Source organism: Chelon labrosus, assembly GCF_963514085.1.
Source record: "Chelon labrosus genome assembly, chromosome: 12".
Classification (NCBI taxonomy): Eukaryota; Metazoa; Chordata; class Actinopteri; order Mugiliformes; family Mugilidae; genus Chelon; species Chelon labrosus.
In genome coordinates this window covers 6,566,359-6,589,567 of record NC_140345.1, presented here as the reverse complement: position 1 = coordinate 6,589,567, position 23,209 = coordinate 6,566,359, and the positions used below count along the sequence as shown (strand labels likewise).

Sequence of the window (23,209 nt, the reverse complement as noted above, 5' to 3'; positions counted from 1 at the left end):
CAACTTTTAGCGCATATTAACCGCTGTTTTGTCTGATATTACTCAACCGACTGGCACACAACCTCGGAGAAAGATGTACCTGAAAGATAAATCTCAGGGTACAACAATGTTGGCAGCACACGGCCGAGCGTTTAGCTGCTTTCAGGCTCTGCCGCAAATACTACCAACACACACACACACTGTTGGGAGTTTGTGTATGCTGGATTGTCACGTAGTAGTTTCTAATTTATTTAGAGAAAAGTGTAATTTTAGAATGATAGTACCTGTATAACACCACGGACATTATAAGAGATATCTGAGATATCATAACATGTGTATCTATATCTACTTAACACATCTTATTCTACTAAAATATCACATTGGTGTCAAAACAATATAAGTAGAAATGCTATTAATATTTCAACCAAAAAAACAACAACAACAACAAAACCAAATAGGGTAATTATCTACAGTTAGCTTAAAATATTTCAACCTCGACTCTGGAAAATACGAGTATCATTCGAAGGCAGCATTATATAATGCTGCCTTCGAATGATACTCGTATTTTCTCGTGGCTTCAAAAATGCCATAAGTGAAATATAAGCCTAACAGTGTAACCAAAACAAAAAGACTATATAAGACTATACAATATATACTGCATACCATAAAAGGTAAGTGTAAGTCTACTCATTTTATCTTTAGCCATCATATAAATAGTTTACATGCCTTTCTATGACACTCATGACTCGGCCACTATAAATACATATCCATTGTTGATCACATATAATTCCACATGATACAGACTTTTTATTTTGATACAAGATACAGATATTTGTTAATTTATTTTGCGCTGTGGACCAAGCGTTACTTTTCCTTTTAATTCAACGTCTTTATTTGGCAATAACTGAGGTAGGCTGTTGTCCATGTGAGGCCGTCTGCTTTCCGTTTTATGTTTATCAGTATAAGGAGCCATATAAAGAGAACCAGTTGGATTATAGTACCACCTTCAAGTGATATCTTATCTTGTTTCGCCCTTTATAGACTTACCTCTCAAACCTGGACTTGACTTTTGTTTGAAGTTTCCTTTCCACGAAGAGTTCAACATGTCCGCTGCCTGGGTACTCTTATATTGTCTGCTTTTCAAAGAATCACTTGCGCTGTCAGGTAAGCAGCACAATCAATATTATATTATTTGGAAATCACCAGTCACATGTTGCAGTGCGTAATTACGCAACGATTTTATCCAGGGAACTTTTGGCACATCACGGATCTCCATTGGGACCCAACGTACAAACTGAGCGACAATCCTGAACTGGTGTGCGCGTCCAGCGGTAAAAGACCTGCAGCCAGTGCGGGTAAATATGGAGACTATGCTTGTGACTCGCCATGGCACCTGATCAACTCCTCGGTGTATGCAATGAAAAATATTCTACCAGATCCGGACTTCATCGTATGGACGGGGTATGTTTCTGGAACATTTTATATTGATCTGGGTGTTGTCTCAAATCCCTATCCAAGTAGAAAGGTTTGTCCCCCTTTACAGTCATCGGGATTATCTCTTTTATGACACCTCGTGCACAGGGGAGACAGCTTTGCATCAACACATTGACGCACTTCAATAAAACAGCCGTAACTTACTGTACATTACACTTAATACCAGTGTAACTTTAAATTAGGCCCAAGAAACCACCACTTCCTCTACTCAGCCCCTAAAACCTAAGAAAAACTGTAAAAACTGTTTTACTTCTCAGAGATGACACACCACATGTACCCAATGAGGATTTGGGGGAAGCAGAAGTGCTTAACATTGTCAGCAACCTTACTTACATCATAAGTGAGGTGTTTCCAAGTAAGTGTAATAGATGTATGTAATAGAACCTTAACATTTACCATAGCGTTTCGCTTTAACTATCTTTCATGTAGTAATTATTAACTCTACTGCTTTCTTTAGGCACTAAAGTGTACTCTGCCTTGGGCAACCATGACTACCACCCCAAAAGTCAGCTTCCTGCAGGCCCAAACGCCATCTATGAAAAAATAGCAGACATGTGGCATGACTGGCTGGAGCCAACTTCCAATAAAACATTTAGAAATGGTGAGCTTCCTCTGATACTTACAAACATAAGCACATTTCCTTTTATTAAGAATCTATTTTATTTTATTTTATTTTCAGTACATGGCACATGCTGTACCAAAATACACAACTGGAAACACTTTTTTTTTTTTTGGAATGTTCTTGTTGCACAGGTGGATATTACACAGAAACGCTGCTGAATCGACCGGGCTTCAGGATGCTGGTGCTTAACACTAATCTCTACTATGACCAGAACAAGCTAACCCAGGACATGGACGACCCAGCGGACCAGTTTCGGTGGTCGGATGAGGTTCTTACACAGGCGGCCAACAACAAAGAGAAGGCAAAGCATCTTGTATTTGGATACCTTGCTGCAGGGGTTAAACTGAATTTAAAAGCAGGAGCATCCTCATAATCTGACATTGCGGGATTTAGTAACAGCTATCCCGCCTTCTAATTTGTAATGTCTGCCTGACGTAGGGAACAAAAAAAGACTCAGTTTAAAACGAGTACCTCTTTTTTTACTGCTATATCTAAAACAAAGGTAAGTGGCCTTGTTTAAGGTTTCTTAAAGACATTTCCCAACTGATCTAAACGTTTTTTCCAGTTCTGCTTTTTTTAATCATGACCTGCGTGACAGAAACTGTTAAGACATTCTAATACTGCACAACAGAAAAAAGGACACTTTGAGGTCAACTGTAAATAACAAGTAAATATCTCCTAGGGAAGATGTTAACTTGCACAACTAGACACGGCCTAGATATATGTCAGGTTGCTCTCCCAACTCAACTCCTGCTTAACAGAAACATATTTCTTCTAACTCATTATTTGTTTGGTTTTCTAACAGGTGTATATAATTGGCCATGTTCCCCCTGGTTTCTTTGAGAAGAAAAGAAGTAAACCATGGTTCACACAAAAGTTCAACCAGCGATACTTGGAGTTAATTGAAAAGCATCATTCCGTCATAATCGGACAATTCTTTGGCCATCACCATACTGATAGCTTCCGCATGTTCTACAACACAGAGGGTAGGTCACAGTTTTAGTACAACTGCTACTATCTTTCTCCATTGTCCTGATGTTTACATGAATTTAGGGCATACACGAAGTCATATGTCTTTTCTGTTTCTACAGGTTCTCCTATTAGTACAATGTTCCTCAGCCCAGGTGTCACCCCATGGAAAACAACACTTCCTGGAGTTGTGGATGGTGCCAACAACCCTGGGATTCGGGTCTTTGAATATGACACAGAAACTCTCCTGGTTAAAGTAAGTCACAGACAATCTTTAAAATGCACCTTCAGTTATGTTCAGAGGCTTTGATCTATGGTTCTTTTGAGCTGCTGTTCTAAACCATATTTTTGAACAGGATGTGGTGACCTATTATCTGAACCTCACTCACGCTAATGCAGTCAAAGGTCGCTGGGAGAAAGAATATCGCCTCACAGAGAGTTTCAGAGTACCCGACGCCTCTCCGACATCCATGCATCAAGTTCTGGAGCGCATAGCTAATGATCCCCGCTACCTACAGAAGTACTACGATTTCAACTCTGTCAGCTACGACCTGACAGACTGTGACAGTAAGTGCCGTGTGGACCACGTGTGTGCAGCGAGAGAGGTAGACTTTGACAAGTATGAACACTGTCTGGAAAAAGAAGGGGCAGCTTCCATTAACAGTGGGTTGCTGCCAGTCGTCTCTGTGGCAATAACTTTGGTGTGGGTCGGCCTGTGATGATCATCACTATCACAGATGTCGCAAATATGTTTGAAGAATCTTCTGATTTGAATTCATTCTATTATTTGTCTGATGAGCTATTTCTACAAAAAAGTTGAATTGTTGGACACTTTTCATTTTTCTAAACATTTCTGCCTCCTGCAACAATGAAAAATACACTATTTATGAATATGTTACAATTTTCCCATTTCAAAAGCTGAACTACCATAAACAAGATTTGAGTCCAACTGCACTAACGGACCCTTTCGACAATAACATGCATGCATAAGTCTGCACAGTGAAGCTCAAACATAACATAAAAAACAACAACACAGACACGTCTTTGAGTGAGAGGAGGAATCAGTACCAATGTAGCCATGTGGACATTTGTTTGAAATAACAATATTTGCTGGATGTGTTTTCATATTTTAAATCATGTGAGCTATATATGAACTGAGTCGTACTTTAGATATAATTATACAGAGGGAAAAAACAACCTTTGGTTTCAGCAATCTTTGGTGACCTCAGTTTATTGACACTGGGTGAACACTTCATGTACAATGCATTGAAAAACTACATTGTATTCTTGTTTTCTAAACTACTGTCAACTATGAGATTTTGGATCATACCCAGACTTTTGTCAAAGCTTTTTTTCCCCTGAAACTGTCAAACCTTACTGTATTTATTTATATTAAGTCCAGAAATCATCAACTCGTGTAATTATACCACTGTTGTATTAGCTGAAAGTGTCAATGCACCATTGACATCAGTGGTTCCACAACAATAAATCTTTTCCAGTCAATCAATATTGTTGCTCTAACTTGTTCATTACTGGGTACATTTACCTTAGAAGGAAGGTCATGTGTTGCTAAACATAACAGATAAGATGATATAATGTGTGTTCCATGATAGCTCATATCACTAAACAGAGATGAGCTTATGATTATTGCCCGTAAACACTTAAGTGTCTTTGCATAACATGACAGATACTGAACTTCGAGCCCAACTTGATGATACATTTGTTGAGCACATGTGTTAAAAGTGTTGACACATTGGCAACAATGCGTCAGACCTGGGATTGCACATCTGTTCTTACGCCATGGCCATAGTGGTGTAGTGGTCAGTTGATGAGTTCAGCCAGTTGACATGATCAGCACCTGTTTTGCTGAAGTAAAAGGCTGCATAGATGCATCCAGAGCCTTTAGATACTCTTGGAAACCCACCTCGGTGCAGATAGGAGCGGTCAGCTTCCCCCTCTGGATGAGGGAGCACAGTTCATCCAGCATGGCCTTAAACACTCCTTCATCAAAGAAACAGAATTATTCATTAAATACAGCTTAAAAGCGATTTATATCTTTTTAGATTTATTTCATAAATCAGGTTATATAACGCCAACATACCATGGGAGTTATTTCTTTTCCACTGTGTGACCCAAAACCCTCGGACCTTCACATCCTTGAAAATAAGAGCACTCTGGAGAGAGCAAATTTAAAAAAGAAAAAAAGCACAGTCAAATAATAAAGTAACATTTTGGGAAATTTACATTCCTGACAAGAGTTAGGGGACAGTGCAGATTCCATTCTCACAGTAGAAAGGTATCAATCTAACTCTCAAGAAGAAAGCAAGCAGTTGCTTTTCCCGTGATCTGAATGTATTTCTTTAAATCTGAAGGGCTATCAGCAGTGTTCATCTTACCACAGGAACTGTCACTGGCTGTTTTGACATCCCACCATACGTCACCATAGAACCACCAACCCTAAAATAAATAATAGTTATAATAATCATATGGCTGGCTTTTCTCTGCGGTGCAAGGATGTCGTATCATATTAGCAGAGATTTTTTAGCATCCTCACTGTAGATGACGGAGCAGTTCTGTTGCACTCTTGCCTCCAACTCCATTTAATGCTAGCTTAGGTTTTGGACAAGTCTTTAAAAAAAATAGAATTTTGTTAATTCACTGAAAAGCAAAACCACACAGGCATCTCCAAAACAACCTTCAAACACACAGACCTTGAACAGTTCCTTAATCTCAGGCCGCCTCAGTCCCTCTTCTTTGATCACATGAGTGGCTCCAATGGCCTTCAGCCTATCGCAGAGCTGTGTGAACTCTGGCCTAGAAAAGGGAAGACACAGTGAAGAACTTCATTACAGCTCTTGGACAGTAAAATTAGTTTCTCTCTCTGTTGCACTTTGACAAACTTATAAGAAAAGACTTCCTCTACTTAGAAAAAGGAACAGAGCTGCAGTGACTTAATCAAATAAGACTGAGCTGACCTGTCTCGGACAACATTGATAGTGTTTATTCCTCTTGCAGCAGCAATCTGTATGACAGCTTGTCCAACTCCACTGTTGGCTGCATTCTGGATCACAGAATCACCTAAAATGACATCAGATAGAGGGAAACCATCACATGCTGGCCAAGACTACTGCACAGCACATCATATCTTACGTAATAACCTAGTACTGCATCCTCAAATCGCCTTTCAGATTTAACATTTTTTAGTCACTCCATGTTGTAATCATGGCGCTGACGTCTTACACCCGTACCAGCACTTGGCACTGCCTGACTAATCCAAAAATGACTGACAACTAGCGAGCTGTGACAGCAGGCACTTCACTTCCTTCATTGGGACATTATTTTAAGGACGTCTACTTTTGGAGCCAGACTCACTGGTGTGAGCAAGCGTGAGCTGGTTTCATTTTTAGCACCAGAAGCTGCTGTTTGGAGTAACCCATGGGTTATTACACTGAACAAAAATATAAGCGCAACACTTTTGTTTTTGCTCCCATTTTTCATGAGATGAACTCAAAGATCTAAAACATTTTCTATATACACAAAATAACCATTTCTCTCAAATATTGTTCACAAATCTGTGTAAATCTGTGACAGTGAGCACTTCTCCTTTACTGAGATAATCCATCCCACCTCACAGGTGTGGCATATCAAGATGCTGATTAGACAGCATGAATATTGCACAGGTGTGCCTTGGGCTGGCCACAATAAGGGGCACTTTACACGGAAACGATTGGAGGTGAAAAGCGCAAAACATTTTATCGGATGTCCTATATCGTTTAGATGGTGACGGCGTTTTTGAGGGTTGAAAACGCAAAAAAGTGAAACCACCCTCCAGAGTGGAAATCTTAAAAACGCTCCACCCTCGCGTCACCGTGCAAAGGGTGAATAACGCAAAACTGCGTTTCTCGTCGAATAGAAATGACGTGACAAGCATGCGACAGGACCGGAAAAACAAGTAAACAACATGTCGAGCTTCGCGATGGAGGTTCAACAGGCCCTAGCCGCAATAATTTGTATCCAAGTGGTTGTTTTGGTTAATGTATTTCGCGCGCTAAGCGTGGAAAAGTAGAAGAAAAGTAAATACCTCTACGCAGGCACTATTGGGAGTGTAGCCACCTAGCCATCTGGCGGTATACTGCATCTATGTGTATGAAATTTCACACACTTTTGCGTTTCCGTTTGAACACAGAATTGTTTCAGAAACGCTCGTCTAAATGCGGAGTTAAAAGTGAAAACGAAACGCCACTTTTGCGCTTTTGGTTCAGATAGTTTCCGTGTAAAGGTAGCCTAAAAGGCCACTCTGAAAAGTGCCGTTTTGTTTTACTGGGGGGGTCAGACAACCAGTCAGTATCTGGTGTGACCACCATTTGCCTCACGCAGTGCAACACATCTCCTTCACAATGAGTTGATCAGGTTGTTGATTGTGGCCTGTGGAATGTTGGTCCACTCCTCTTCAATGGGCGTGTGAAGTGGCTGGATATTGGCAGGAACTGGAACACGCTGTCGTATACGCCGATCCAGAGCATCCCAAACATGCTCAATGGGTGACATGTCCGGTGAGTATGCTGGCCATGCAAGAACTGGGATGTTTTCAGCTTCCAGGAATTGTGTACAGATCCTTGCAACATGGGGCCGTGCATTATCATGCTGCAACATGAGGTGATGGTCGTGGATGAATGGCACAACAATGGGCCTCGGGATCTCGTCACGGTATCTCTGTGCATTCACAATGCCATCAATAAAATGCACCTGTGTTCGTCGTCCATAACATACGCCTGCCCATACCATAACCCCGGCGCCACCATGGGCCACTCGATCCACAACACTGACATCAGAAAACTGCTCATCCACACGACGCCACACACGCTGTCTGCCATCTGCCCTGAACAGTGAAAACCGGGATTCATCCATGAAGAGAACACCTCTCCAACGTGCCAGACGCCATCGAATGTGAGCATTTGCCCACTCAAGTCGGTTACGACGACGAACTGGAGTCAGGTCGAGACCCCGATGAGGACAACAAGCATGCAGATGAGCTTCCCTGAGACGGTTTCTGACAGTTTGTGCATAAATTCTTTGGTTATGCAAACCGATTGTCGCAGCAGCTGTCCGAGTGGCTGGTCTCAGACGATCTTGGAGGTGAACATGCTGGATGTGGAGGTCCTGGGCTGGTGTGGTTACACGTGGTATGTGGTCTGCGGTTGTGAGGCCGGTTGGATGTACTGCCAAATTCTCTGAAACGCCTTTGGAGACGGCTTATACTAGAGAAATGAACATTCAATTCACGCGCAACAGCTCTGGTGGACATTCCTGCTGTCAACAAAAGTGTTGCGTTTATATTTTTGTTCAGTGTAGTTTAATAGGGGGAAAATATGTATATTATGATTATGCAAAAGGTCACCTGGCTTGAGATCTTCAAAGTCAGAGAGCATCCTAAAGGCAGTGCAGGGATTCACCGCCAGCGTAGCAGCAGACAGCAGGGGAATGTCATTAGGCAGTGAGACTAAGTTATCCTCAGGCAGCACTGCCGCTGTCCTCCATGTTCCTGCTCACACAAAGACACAAAACTCTCAAGGTTTCATGCTCAAACCTGAGGACTCATTCATGTTAGCCAAGCTGCAACTTACCAAGACCCGCATCTCTTTGGATGACCCAGTCTCCTGCTTTGAGGGACTTCACCTGGCTTCCCACCTCCACGACCTGGGCTACGCCCTCATTTCCACCAACAGCTGGGAGATCAGGCAGGATAGCATAAGTACCTAAAAACAAATAAAACAACTGATTATTATATCTTATTAGGCAACTGCAGAACTGCTGCGTCATGATGTTGATTAAACCAACAAACCAAATACCTTGAATCATGTTTATGTCAGCCGGGTTGATTGGGGCTGCAAGCACTTTAACCAGGACATCCTTTGCACCTATGGGGGGTAGATCTATATCCTCCAACCTGACAACAACCAAAAATGTTTTTGGTTTCATTATAACACTCTGATTTGGTCGGATCAAACAAAAAGTCATCTTTCCATTGTTGTCTGCGGTGTTTTCACACTCCGCCAACAAGATGGAAAAACTTATTACATGTCAGACCTACAAAACAGACAACGTATAACACTGTTCAAGATCAGTGTCGTGAAAAAAAAAGCCTAAGTCAATGCATAATGTTGAATCAATGAGATCACATTAGTCAAACAATAGAGCGGATTTGTTGCCTTTTATGTGTTTTTGTTTCAGATTGTTGGCTGGAAATAAATAAAATGATAAAAAATACACCACAGCAGAATTTGTTATGAGAAACCCTCAGTAAACAATCAGGCATAAATGTCACGTTTGTGTTGCTTGTCAGTATTTAATTTTTTTTTTTTTTTGGTATAGCATGGTGTTGCATCTTTAGGTCGCTAAGTGTTTATAAAAAGTATCTGTTTTGAGACCAGAGAGATGCACCATTTTTATGTCATGGTTATATGTGTTGCTCAGACGATTCTTGAAAATAAGTAGTTTAAATTTATGCTTGCACATCGCGAGAATGTGGAAGTCCTACAGCTGTCAATAATCTTTTCCTGGAAGAAGAAAAAGAAGAAGAAGAAACGTTCTCCTGACCACATCCTCCCCCAGAGGACAGTAATTAGCTTATCGGGTGTTAGTGCACCTGCAGGAAAAAAACTCCCTGAACTATAGACAGTAAATAAAGAACAAACCAAGGTACTATTTATGCTTTATCAGAAGTGTCTTAAAATTTGTTTTTCTCTTAATAGATGAAAGCGTGAGCATGGAAGGAAGTCGCAAAACCGAATTAACCACATAGCAGAATAACACTTGGACTGTCATGGTCGCAGTAAATAAATGCAAAACAGACAGACATTCTTACTGAACGACTCGAGAAGGTTCTCCGTGGTTTCTGTACAGAAGAGCCTTGCATGTTTGTGCAGGGCGTCCAGCTGAATGACTGAAGTGGGAGACGTTAGCGTCACTGAGCCTTGAACATTTGAAAAGAGAAGCGGCGAAGCTTCTTCTACAAACTCTCTGGCTTCTTAAGCACACTGTGTGAAGTGACAACCACATCATTGCCAAGCACTTAACTTAAATGAATAGTAACAGCACTGCTATTTAATAATATTAGTCGTTAGAGGCGTATTACTGTGAGCTTTCAGGCTTCACGTGGCGGCCATGTTGGATTTTACCCATAAGATCTTGTCATTGAGAATATAAACAGACAGCAGCGCCCCCAGTGGATAGGAGCGGTATCTCGCTGCAGTTACCGCCACAGCTAGGTTTCTGGTAAGGTTACCAGCTAATTAACAGGAACTGATATTTCACTTGATGTATTGCATGAGATACTGTGAACCTTTCAGTTTTATTTTCAGTTTCAACATGAAGGATTGAGGCAAGTTTAAGAACATTTGTTCAATGCTTTTCATAACTTTCTTTTAAATGTAGCCTACTCACCATACCTTTACTAAGTAAATATTCTTGATATATTATTCCAGTCAGTCACACAATATAAATAATAAAGTAACATTTTGGGAAATTGGAATAGCAAACAGTGTACAAGACATGGAAAACGTGATTATTGACATGTTTATTAGGAAATGGAGCAGATCTTTACATATAGAAACATAATCACAGTAATAGGCTACTTTGAAAATCCTACATGCTGCTCATTGCTGACAGACTAGCCATTAAATCACCTGAGATCAAGATAATTGTAGTTTTATGGCAGTAAACATTGATACATTCATCAGTAATAAATGCACATTTTTTCCCCCCCCAAAGTCGCTCGAGCCATTTACCTGATATAATACAACACCACGCATCAAATGGCTGATGGTCACAAATGTGATGTACCTTGAAACACGCATGTGACAAATCTGTAATACAGAATGCCTTGACGCACGATAAATGTTACCCTGAGCACACATTCATACAGGTCCTCGGATTTTTAAGGGAATATCTAACCCATCTAACACCCGACAATAAAATCACAATAACACACTATTGAGGGGTCAAACAGGTTTGTTACAATCAGAGTCTGTGGCGTGAACTTCCATTGTGTCCAAGTGAAAACATGAGATTAAGTATAGAAGAATATTTAAACAAAAAAAATTATAAACACTTCAAATCACCTTTTGTGAGAAAGCTAGGTGTCCAAATTGCTGTAAACCAGTTAGTTTGACAGATAAGGTATTCAGTGGTTTCACAGAAATCGATGAACAGAAGTGATCGTTTCTATTCCTTTTTACTGAAGAGAAAGGAAAAGTGTTGAAGTCATAATGGCACTGCAACTTTAAGTGGTAAAATGCACAGTGAATAGAAGTTTCACCTGAACACAACACTTGCGTTACCAAATTGGTGCCATGAAATTGTCCAAACCACCTTTAAACTTTAAAAACACATGAACGCTACCAAAACTGAGTATGAGGTAATATTTGAGTGTTTAGTCATCTGTCACACATTCTTTTCGTCTTAAGCATTGATAGTCTGAAACACCTAGTATCGATGTGTTGAGATGAGACAACCCCGGATTATATACTACTAGCCCCAGTCCCTTTACAATATTCTACTATATCCCCATCTACAACGATTATAGAGGAAAAAATACAATAATAGTGGAACATTTTCTTCATATCATATCATGACAAGTTATGTCAAAGAGGACAAACCACATAGATCACATTGGGTGCATGGAAATAAGCTTGTCAAGCTCTTTCGGATCATTTGTAGTCATTGCTTTTTTTGACCAAAATCTTAAATGTAAAGACAAAACTATTGACATTCGCAAGCCCATTTGACTTTGGTTTCGATGTTGCACGCTTCCCATCTTGTGGGTGAGCTTTTAATCCCTGCTTTGTCTGGAACAACCACTCCTTGACTCCTTCCAATCAATCTGAAGCATTCCCTGAGTTCTCAGATTGGTCATTCCTGAGATGAGCCTAAGAGTGGAGGTATTTGGTTTTTTTTTTTCCCCCAGCCACCAACTTACTGTATGAGGTTTATGAAAATGTAAAAACATAATCTAAAATAGGAAACACATATTCAAAGGCGATTAAACTGAACATTTAAAAAACAAAAATTAATGCATCTTACACATGATTAGTGCAGAGTGACATTGCATTGGCATAGATAAACGTATAACAATGAACTTCTCCGCTGAAAGGCTCATCGTGAATCAAGATGAAAGAAAATCATAAAACAAGAAAATAAAAATAAAAAAGTTTTCGTCATTCCTCATTATACTATGTACCTGTACAGTATGTCCTGTATGTTATGTTGCAGTATATTACTGTCACATTGTAATCATATTTTTAAGGACAATGACAGTGATTTAAAAAGCACATACTGTATGTACAAATGCATACCGTGATGCTGAAAATGTGTTAACCTCATATATTCTCAAGTAATATGTAGCTTTGAATTTGTAGACATTCTGCAGGTTTGCGAGGTCTACTAGGACATTCATTGCCGAGATGCTTCAACAGGAGCAGAAGGAGAAGCTGCAGCACTCTTGGATCAAAATAAATAAGTAGCATGATATTTTTAAAAAGGCTTTAGAATAATTTTACATATATATTAATTGGATGTAAAAGACTCAGTCAGCTTCTCCTGTAAAACGGGAGTAAAATGCTGATTAGCTAGCTAGTCCTACATGCTCCTCCGTGCAGGCATGGTGTTCCTGAACTATTACCCTACTAAGGGATATAGGGAGGTAATGTCTTAAATAACTACCTAGAAGTGGATCACACTGGATTGAAACAAAAATACCAGCCTTCCCACTGGCAACATCATGTCTGATTTTGCCTCGGTTTATTCAAGTATCAAGAGGAGAGCTAGCCTGATCCCTCAGGCACTCAGTCCAAGTCAAGTATCTTATTAGAAGTGGTGTTGTACATGTACTGGTATTAGTATCCCACTGGCTGGAACTCTATCAAATCCAAGTTGAGGTAATTATAAAGCAGCAGTCTTTTGCACAGCAGCCACTAAAATGAGAATATAATAGATGAAAGATTCATAATGCTTTGCGCTCCCAGAAAATTGCAGAGTAACTTAACATCCGGCTGAGAAAAAAAAAAAAAAAAAAAAAAAAAAAAAAGGGTTTTGCTGTGCCTTCTGGGTGAGACTTTGAAGAGTATCTTGATTGCCCCGACAGCCTGTGGTTAAATATCCATTATTCTTCACCCCAAGTACCCGCGAAGTTATAGATTTTGTACAGCTCCCTCAGCACTCAAGCAAGATAACTCTATGAATGCCTTTTACGTGAGACTGTTTGCATGGTTGGGAGACTGTCTTGTTTGTGTTCTGAGGTGTGCTTTGTAGCACCACACAAACAGAAGTAAATCATTGTGTCATAGTGAGAAGTTGAACCACTGGAGGTCAGTAAAAACATGCTTTCAAGGGAGGATGTAAAGTTACTTTTTAAGGAGGCATGTCGTAGTTTCTGGCAATACTGTAGTGCAAAAACGATTTAATCCCAGTTCAAATTACAATCTCCAAAGCTGTACTCTGAGAATATTTGGTTTACCAGGAGCAGTTAGCACGACTGTTTTAGTAGCAGATCAAACATGCACCAATGAGGTAGACCATGCACTTTTAGACAGCCAGCAAAAACACTGGATGGATTAAATGTAATGACAAAAAAAATATAATAAAAATGACCAAAAACTGGGAGCCACCTCTGGCCCCAGGAAACCTGGATGGTCAACTGCAATATTGGCAGATGCCAAAACATTGCCTGCCTATAGCTATACCCTCAAACCCGTCCCATGTTTTTTCACGAACCCTCCCAGGCCCCATGCAATATGCAACTGACATTCATAACAGAGGTACTAACGGTTACGTCTCTGCCTTGTCGGATAGTGAGGTGTAACAGTCAGGAAGGAGACTAAATGGTAAGGCAGCGAAAGTGTAGCTCTACACTAATCAGTATTACTCAAACAGAAGCGGTATAATGCCCACAGCAGAGGCACAGTGTCACAATAAAAAAAAGAAAACTAAACTCAAAGATTATATGGCATTGCTCACTACAATCTCAGACCCCTTAAACAACAGCAGTGATTCAGTGATTCATACATTTAGCAAGTGTCCTGAGTGCAATAATACAGCAGTATTCCTGAGTGTTACACCAAATGAAAACAAAAACTTCATCAACATTCTTTGAGTATTTTTTTTTTTTTAACCTGAGGTAGTTCCAAAAGCAGCTTCAACAGCTGGAAGGGGATCATGTCTCCCTCCTCTCCATCAAAGCAGTTTGATTGGCCTCTGTGCTTCCCAGGCATCGGATCCCTTCTTTAATCGGAGGTCTCGGGAGGTGGTGCCGAGTGGCTGTGCTCCTCCTCGTCTCCTTTCAAGGAGGATGGTTTTCCCTGAGAACCCGGTGAGGACTGTTGTGCTTTGATTGGGCAGCTAGCAACCATGTGGTCAATGCTCTGGCAGAAGTGGCACTTCTTGGGCTGGGGTGGTAACTTGCACTCTTTGGCATGGTGGTCCAGGCCTCCGCAGTTGTAGCACCTAAAAGAGGCAAAGAATTCAGATGTTATTTTTGATTAAACTTGAAGAGGCAAACTTTTTATGGCACCGTGAGAAAACACAGGCAGTGGACGCACCTATGACATCTTTCTTAGCATTTAAGTGACTATAACTATACTGTATGTTAGCAAAGCTAATATGCATTTAGAGGCATGTCATTGTCCATTTGATGAATGTCTTATATTAACGTGTCTTTTTGCTGTACTTTTGATCTCCGCTACCTTCTAACGGAAATATCCATCAGAGAGAATCAGAATCAGAATACTTTATTAATCCTTCAAGGAAATTGTTTAATGCATAGCATAGCATGAGAGTGAACCAGCAGCACAGTAAAGTCAAACAATGTGCAGAAATTATAGAGAAATATCATGGGAACTGCAGAGTTAGATGATAATGCTCTTTGGCTTCAAAACAAAAAATAACTTTTAACTTTAGTAATATGGTGACTGCACTTTTTTAAACTGTATATTGTTGGTCATACTAATGATGGTGGTTTAAATGTATGCTTGAATATATACATGTGTTTTAATCCCAGATTTCACGTTCGCACGGAGAACCTTTCGCCCCCTTGAGATGAATTCGAAGACAGGATTGTCAGTGTCAAACTTTTTTGCTGCTGGATGGTCTGTAAGTTGCACCGATTTGCCACTAGATGGCAACGTTTCAACTGAAAATCACTTGGTCATAAGTTGAGGGCATTCCAGGTCACACCCCGCACTGAATTTGAACATTTGAAAACTTTTTCATGTTTCTTGGATGATCAGAAAATACCACCAAACTGTATGACATGTTTTGGACAAGGTTAGCTATTAAGAGGCAGAACTACTATATTTTCAAGCTTTTGGTTTAGTTACCATGCATCATATTATCAGGTGTTGAGCACAGCTTGTCCTTTTTTGTCAGTTTGTCACTGCCAAAAGCTTCCGATAGCCCTCCATTGTGTCAAAGAGAGACCTCCGTTTCATCAGCATTGAACTTTAGAAAATGAATACCATAAGGGGTCAGTGAGAGCCATGAGGGGTGCCATCGGCTACCACTGTTCAAACATGATCTATAGAATGGCCACGCGTACAGGGCCAAAAGACAGATGGGTGGTGGGCGTTGGGCGGTCAGGCTGTTCCTCAGCGGACCCCCTGCCACCTTTGTGCGGCAGATGAAGTTTGGACGGGGAGGCTACCGAGGGGTCAGCGCAGCTTTGTAGCAGCGGCCGTTGGGGTGGTGTCAAGGTCTACACCGTCACATCACAGTAGCGCCCAACATCAGCATCCATCAGGAGGCAAGTGGAGGGAAAGGGAAGTGGTTCCTTTGTCTAAAAAAGCTGCAGTAATGACCTCTGAACCCTGACCCTCAACCCCCCAATCTCATCCCAGCCACTCTGCTCTCTTGCATTTACTCATACGCCGTTTCCATGACAACACTGACCTTTCACCCCTTTGCCTGGACTCGTGCATCTGTTATCAATTAAATGGACAGCAGCTTTTTCCCCTCTCTCAGTCACACACACACATATATTTATGCACATTATATATTTATATTTATTAAAAGGTTAACTATTAAGAGGCATACGGTCTCTGCAGTGTGGACCAAAAAGCGGTGGGTTACTCTGAACATGAGGATGGACCTACAATAAACGGCACACTCCTGGCTATCATAAATACGATTAGGAACCCACATGCTAAAGGAGAACGATATGCTCTCCATGGATCAGTGTGGTCTAGCAGGAGATATTGAACCACACCGAGCCTCTTAGGACTCTTTGAGGCAGTAATGATCTCTGTTCTCACACTGACTACTCTCTGGCTGTAATCACAACTGACTGGGGGGGGGGTTTATATTGATATTCAACGACTGATGCAAACTCAAGACCCCCTTAGTTCTGGTTTCTGTTGCTGGGAGGGACATTGTAGCCTGTGCAATAAACTTTTGGCTCTTTGGAAGAAATATGTTTTGTTTTATATGACTCATAAGGAGGACTATGAGAACTATTTCAGCTATTTCCATCACATGGTTTTGGCTACATTTCTAACAATCCTAAGCAAACCTTCCCCTGTCTTCAAAAAAGGGAAAGCACCAGTATGACCCACGAATCTACAGCTTATCTGGAATAATGATGCCGAGATTGTGATTTTGGAGTAACTGGTCTGATTCTGGAGTAACAAATTACATTGGTAGAGGAAGCGGTTTAGGCAAAGAAAGAGAGTGGGCCGGTGTGAATTCACCAGGGGCCAGCAGATTTAAACAGTTATTGATCCAGGTCACACGTCAAGCCTGCTGATGTGACCCTTGCTAGGGCTAGGGGTGGGGGTTGGGGTTGGGGTTGGAGGAGAGGAAGGAAAACGGGGAGAAACCACAACACCATTGTATATCTGATCCAAATACAACAATGACTGTGGATTGTTGTGTTTGTGTTTGATGACAGCTGTGCATCTGTGGCTTCTTTTAGATCAACTGGAAGATTACATTTGCTTCCTTGGGGGTTGATAAAATTGTTCTTAAGTTAGGTTAACCCAATTTACAAATCAACTGGATTATGTGAAAGATGCATTGACTCAAAGCTTGTGATGTCTATGGTTGTAAAATCACTGTCACAGTTTTTTTAATAATTACATTAATTGCAGAGGAGGTCTATTAGTCACATCTTTAAAGCAAAGCTACTTTTTATGGCATTGTCACATATATTGTTTGGAGTTTGTTAATGTTTAAGCAGCAGTAAGTTTTTTAGATAGCATTACTGGATGGGTTTATATATATATTTTTGCAAAATATCCATGGTATTCATGCGTTTCCATGCAGAGAAGCAGAAAGCGAATAAAATTATATACTTTATTACTTCATTTTCACAGAATACCCTCCTCCCGTTTGCTTATGCAACAGACCAAATACTAAAATGCATTTCCTGTCGTTTCCCGGTTCATCCGTGCTCACCTGTCTCCCTTTGAACGCCGCTTCTGGACCTTCTTGCCTTTGGGCCTCCGCTCGCTGCCCACACAGTGGATGCCGCCTGGTCCAGTAACTCGCTGCGACTCCAGGCCTTTGGATGACTTCTTGAAAGTAAACTCAACCGCCTCGCCCTCCTTCAGGCTGCGGAAGCCTTCCATGTGCAACTTGCTCTGAAAGGGAACATTGTGATATTTTATCTCCAGTTTTATGACCAACCTGGTGAATAATGGGGATTCGAGCGTGTAAGGAATTTGCATCAACCTAGGTGTAACAAGAAGAAAAGGCTTCATTCAGAAAGAGCTGAATGAATTTTTAAATCTCTTCCCCATCACAGACATAATTCTTAGTAAGATGTAAATAGTTTGATGTTGTAAAACTTCCCATATTACGGCATTGCGAAATTCCCTCCACAATGAGCCTGACAAGACTTTGACCCTTGAGATCAACCCCCATCCATTCTTCGCCGTGTGATACCATCAGCGCCCAATAGCACTTATCAGGTATTTTAAGCTGATCACTCTGCCTCACCTGATAAATAAACAAACTCCTCAAAGCTTGCTGTTCCCGCTCTACCCAGCAGTTTGTGCACACTGCCCTGCATTACAAAGCACTGTTGCCTTAATGCAGCATTGTCTTTTTGCTGTGTGTTTGAGTGGTAAACCTGATGAGGATAACCTTCAACCCATCCCCCCTCAAGAGGAACAGCATTCCACACTGCTGCCCCCACCCCCATCACAAAGCTCCACTAACACACTGACCACCACCACCACCACTACTACTACTACTACTACTACTAACCCTAAACTGCAGGATGCAGAGGTTGGTGCTCAGGCTGGGGGTAGGGTGAGAAGGCTTCTCTGTGAGGTTGGGGGTCAGGGTGAAATTCCTTGGATTGTTGTTTGGCAGAGAGACATGTAGGATACAAGTTGAAAGAAAGCACAATTGATCAATATCTCCCTTTGGTATCACTGATTTAATATGATTTTTATTTTTTTTTTTCAAGAAACCTGATTATTTCATTTTGTTTGATCAATAGCAATACCTAGGAATTGTCCTTGGATAATTAAACAAGAATGGGACAACAATGGAAATGGAGGTTTGTACATGTCGTTCACTATGTATTCACTGATGCAACATTCACCTGAAGTGACTATTGAAGACTTCTAGATGCAAATGTTGTGCCACAAACATATCTGATTCCCAAAGAAAGGAAAGAGCAATGACCAGGAAGGGATGCTGTGGTGTGGTTTTGAGGATAAACTCTTGACTGACTAACACAACATGGGGAACTCCTCTCTAAAATCCCCTTGGTAGATTCAGTGTTCTTGGATACCACAGACTGTTGACTTAGGAAGTATTCAGTAGTGTAGCAGGTTTCTTTTCATTGACATTAATCCCATTTTCTTTGATTCACTCACACCTATCTATTACACAGACCAACGGTGCGCAATCTTAATTTCATAGTTAATTATAAAGACAATCCTTTTGGACAGGTTATAATTTATGTGGATACAAGGAGTAAATCTCAAAGACGCAGCTTCAGATTACACAAATAATTCCGATGCAGCAGATGCTCAGAGTTTAGATGGGAATCCCGCATACCAGCAACGCCTTCTTCAACAATAAAAACAACAAGAAAAGTCCTGTCTTCTCTAATCCCTCAGCACTCAGTCACAGTTGAGCATCTGCTGCAGAGTCCTTAGGAAACATGATTGTTGAGCCATGACATTTGAGTGGCAACATGGACAGCCGCAGAGCCACAGCCTCATCAGGCCTGCCCTGGTGACCGTTAACCCACTTCCTCTCCCATGTGTGACCTTCCCCACCCCCATAACAGACCCTCACCAGCCACATGGCCCCGTGAAGTTATCCTCACACACAGGTACAGGATCAAGGTGGGTTCTTTTAACATGAGGGACCTGGTACGTTGGGGATGATCTAGTGGGTGATATCGACTGCAAGCTATATCCAGAATGGTTTCGGAACCCAGGGGAGGCAAAGAAAGACATCAGAGCTATGAGGGACAATAGCAGGGCTGCTGCTGAGACAAAGAGGGGCTCGGTCACGGCCGAGGGGTCCTTCATTCGGATGCATGGCTCTATTGTCCACCTGCACAAAGACCTGCAGACCCTGAGAGTTAATTTTGCTTGACACGCGGCCACTAATTTTAGGACTGAGGCCTTTTACGTTGCCATAACCCCAATACATTCATCACTGAAGCACGGGTCTCTACCTTTTCTGCTGACAGGGAGGGAACTAAGTCATTGGTTACGCATTTCTTCTACATAAAATGACAACCACTACAACGTGAGGGTATTGCTCAATTAAAGCAGCAAGCAGTACAACCTTTATGTCTCAATTTTTAGGCTCCTATTAAGTCATGACATGAAATTGGGCAGCAATTTGGATTTTGTTTAACGCTGCGTGATAGTTGGCATACTGATGCCTTTTTGATTTCCTTTACATCTCAGAGCTGCTGAAGCGCTGAACTGTAACTTTCTAACCTCAACTGAACTAACAATATGAGTAATGATATAGCTTCCTGTGTACAGTCAAACATTATTTCAGTTACTACTCTCCTGAAGAAGAATTTAATCTCTCTGTATGCATCATCATAAACTGGCAACAAGAAGACAGAAACAAGTTAAGAGCTGCTCAAGAGAACTTGCCAATAATCAGTAGAAAATTGGGCCAAACTGAGTTAGTGAAATCTTTCAAGAAGCAACAGGGCAAATTTCTCCACGGCTGAAAGCTTTGCCGGCGGTGTGTGAACAAGGAAATGCACCCCTTTAACGTAGTGTGTTACATTGGCTTTAAAGAGCATGTGCACCACAGCCACACACACAGAGAGAGCCTTTAATCACTTTATGACAGGAACTCTGAGGTGAATGAGAAGCTAGTGGGGATGCCTCTCATTCACATGCTAAACCTTTATCTTATCAGACAGAAATGCTTGCTCACATGAGGAGAAGGAGGAGGAGGGAAACGCACCCCCACCTCCACACCTCCCACTTGATTATCATCACCACTTTTAAAAAGGTGAATGAAGATTTAGTTAAACCCCAGATGAACTAAAGAGTTTTTCCCCTTTAATCAAGGGGAGAACAAATCAAAACTTCAAGTAAGGAATAGAAAAACCTGCAAAAAAAAAAAAACTAAATAAGAAGACACAATAGGCAAAATTTTGAATATTTCTCTATATGACTGAAAAGACAGTGATCAGTAACCGTGGTTTAAGTATGCTGTTTCCACTTTAGATGCAACAGGCTCTACAATGTGACATCCACAACAAACATATCGACTGGCCACAGCTCTTGGAAGATCAATTGTACATTTTCCTCCTCCTTAAAGACGCAGTTTTCATGCAGCCCGGGAGCTCAGAACAACAAAACGCACACTTTTGACTTGTCCATCATATTTTAATCTCCCTCCAGAAAACCACGCGGGCTGCTCTGGCTGCAACACGTGTCCCCACAGAATGAGAAACACCCACCACGACTGTAAAAAACTCAGATCTAAACCAGCTTAGCTTCGCTTTAATCAGAAACTAAACAATTCCAACTTAAGGACGGAGGCTAATGGACTCAATGCTCTGTTTAATTAGTGTATTTTTACTTTTAGGCTACTAATGATGATCTGATGATGAACCAAATCTGTTAATCAACACTAGAAACAGGTGGGGTGATCGCACTGCAGGTCTTATACACAGTACATTAAATGAAAATGTGGATGTCTTTGGGGTGCCTCAGTTTCAGGTCCTACCTGATGGACGAATACGTCGACCGGTTCATCCAGTGGCACTCCTTCCCGGTTGGTCATGGACAGGAACCCGAAGCCCATGCGGACGTTGAACCATTTACACACGCCGTCCCCGTGGAGAGGCTGCGAATCCTCCTCGGTGCTCGGTCCCTCATCCTCCTCCGTCTTACAAACTCCTGCATAAAACAAAAACAAAAAATATATATGTATAAAAACAAAACTTGTAATGATGTCAGGCAAAATGTCCAATAATGTTTCAATATTTCATAATAGAAAATTATAAAAGAAAACTTTCGCTCTCTCGCTTTTTTTTTTCTTTTTTTTTTACCGCATCAATATAATCAATACCAATCGATGAAACGAACACACCAGCCGCCAGCTGGATTTTGCCATCGTTTGGGGCGAAATCATCACCGCCTTCATAAAATCTAAAACGGATCGTTCTCGGTAAACATTCAGCGAAGTTGCCGCAAAATCGGGGAACTTATTCACGGCTGCGTGGTGTCAGAATTTTAAGGAGAGACACCGAGAGACGCACGGACCTCACATCACGTGTGTGAACAATGCCTTCAAACGTGCCACTACAATCGGATACGGTCCCATCAGAAAGAACCGTCTCAATTAAGTTGCAAAACGTGCAAAATAAATAAATAATAATAATAAAATAATTATACAATTAAAAAAGGGTGGCTTATTAAGTTACTCAACCTGGGAACTCCTGGTTGGAGACGGAACCCATGTCTTCAGCTCTGCCTTGAGTCAAAACTAGCACCCAAGCTACAGTATCCTTTCTAGCCCTCAAGCTGGGTAATCCTCACAGATTGCCACTTTCATGCAAAATGCTGTGAAAAGCTGAAGCTGCGCAGCGAGAAGGAAAGCGGGAGAGGGAGGTAAACAAAAGGGGGCTGGCAACCTATTCCCCCTAAACAATAAAGGGTGGGGGGGTCACAGGGGAAGATTTTTTGCTAAAGAACCCCCTCTTCAAAAAAAAAAAAAAAAAAAGGAGGAAAAGAAAAAAAAAAAAAAACAATGCAACGAAACCCAGCCCCTCCAAAAAGCACTCCTTAACCATTTCCAGAGATAACTCCCCAAAAGACCTCCACATAGCCTACCTTCTGCCATGTTTGCGGGCCAGTTTGCTCCCAGTGTTCAACGCTGTCCGCACCTCTCTCTCTCTCTCTTTCTCTCCCTCGTTTGAAACGCGTTTTCCTGCAGTGGTCAGCTCTGTTGGTCAATACAAATGACAGTTTCTCACCTAAAACCCCCCACACTCTTGGTCACGTCCACGTGATTCACAATTACAGTCCCCAAGGATGCCCTGCATGTTGTGTGTGTGATGGAGAGGCCCAAACGTGGGAAGTGGCCAGTCACTAGTAACAAATATAAAATAATTCTGTCCCATTCTGGACTTCTGTGGTTGCAAGTTTCAATTTGCTGTCAATTTTAACACCAATTTATCCACCTTTAGAGTATTTATAGGCAAAACTAGGCATATGTATGTGCTGGAGCTAAATCTGCAGGTATTTAGATATTTCTCAAAGCACTGTTGCCCTCTGAACAAACTGAACGAGCAGAAACATGAGTATTTTCTATTTATCTATATATTTTCTTTCTAAATATATGCAGTAAATTCCCAAGTAGAGACACTGGTTACAGAATACGAATAGAGTAGAATTAAAAACGGGTGGAGCCAGAAGTTCCAGCCTCTCCACTGGACACAATTTAATTTACATTTTAATTTAATTTTAGCATTTTTTTTAAGGTGACCGAGTATATAGAGCAGTAAATTTGACCATTCTTGTTCTGCATATTTTGTATCATTTTGTGTTGTTTCCTTGTGATCAGTGATTAGGTTAGCTGCTGTCCTAACACGCCACAGAAGGGTTTGTAATGGTAATCCAGATGAAATTCGGAGGGGGGAGGGTTTTC

General features: G+C 41.3%; 3 protein-coding genes across 4 annotated transcripts; 1 reads left to right on the top strand and 2 right to left on the bottom strand.

Moving 5' to 3' along the window:
• Positions 1-969: 969 nt before the first annotated feature.
• On the top strand, positions 970-3,797 carry smpdl3b (sphingomyelin phosphodiesterase acid like 3B). Its single transcript, XM_084556954.1, has 8 exons — positions 970-1,143; positions 1,227-1,440; positions 1,731-1,828; positions 1,931-2,074; positions 2,227-2,396; positions 2,901-3,081; positions 3,187-3,320; positions 3,421-3,797. The coding sequence occupies exons 1-8, from the start codon at positions 1,083-1,085 to the stop codon at positions 3,781-3,783; spliced, it is 1,365 nt and encodes a 454-aa protein (XP_084413080.1). The 5' UTR covers positions 970-1,082; the 3' UTR covers positions 3,784-3,797.
• Positions 3,798-3,819: 22 nt separating this feature from the next.
• mecr (mitochondrial trans-2-enoyl-CoA reductase) lies at positions 3,820-10,579 on the bottom strand. 2 transcript variants are annotated; one of them, XM_084556951.1, is made up of 10 exons: positions 9,930-10,579; positions 8,914-9,011; positions 8,689-8,820; positions 8,463-8,606; positions 6,040-6,142; positions 5,776-5,878; positions 5,619-5,692; positions 5,461-5,521; positions 5,166-5,238; positions 3,820-5,065 (listed from the first exon to the last, which is right to left on the bottom strand). In XM_084556951.1, exons 1-10 carry the CDS (start codon positions 10,124-10,126, stop codon positions 4,899-4,901), a joined length of 1,152 nt encoding a protein of 383 aa, XP_084413077.1. In that variant the 5' UTR covers positions 10,127-10,579; the 3' UTR covers positions 3,820-4,898. The 2 variants fall into 2 exon arrangements, with proteins under 2 accessions (XP_084413077.1, XP_084413078.1); XM_084556952.1 differs by lacking the exons at positions 5,461-5,521; positions 5,619-5,692.
• A 2,782-nt stretch (positions 10,580-13,361) lies between these two features.
• Positions 13,362-21,496, bottom strand: lin28aa (lin-28 homolog Aa). The gene is made up of 3 exons (XM_084557400.1): positions 21,284-21,496; positions 17,507-17,691; positions 13,362-14,563 (listed from the first exon to the last, which is right to left on the bottom strand). Exons 1-3 carry the CDS (start codon positions 21,359-21,361, stop codon positions 14,344-14,346), a joined length of 483 nt encoding a protein of 160 aa, XP_084413526.1. The 5' UTR covers positions 21,362-21,496; the 3' UTR covers positions 13,362-14,343.
• Positions 21,497-23,209: the final 1,713 nt, after the last annotated feature.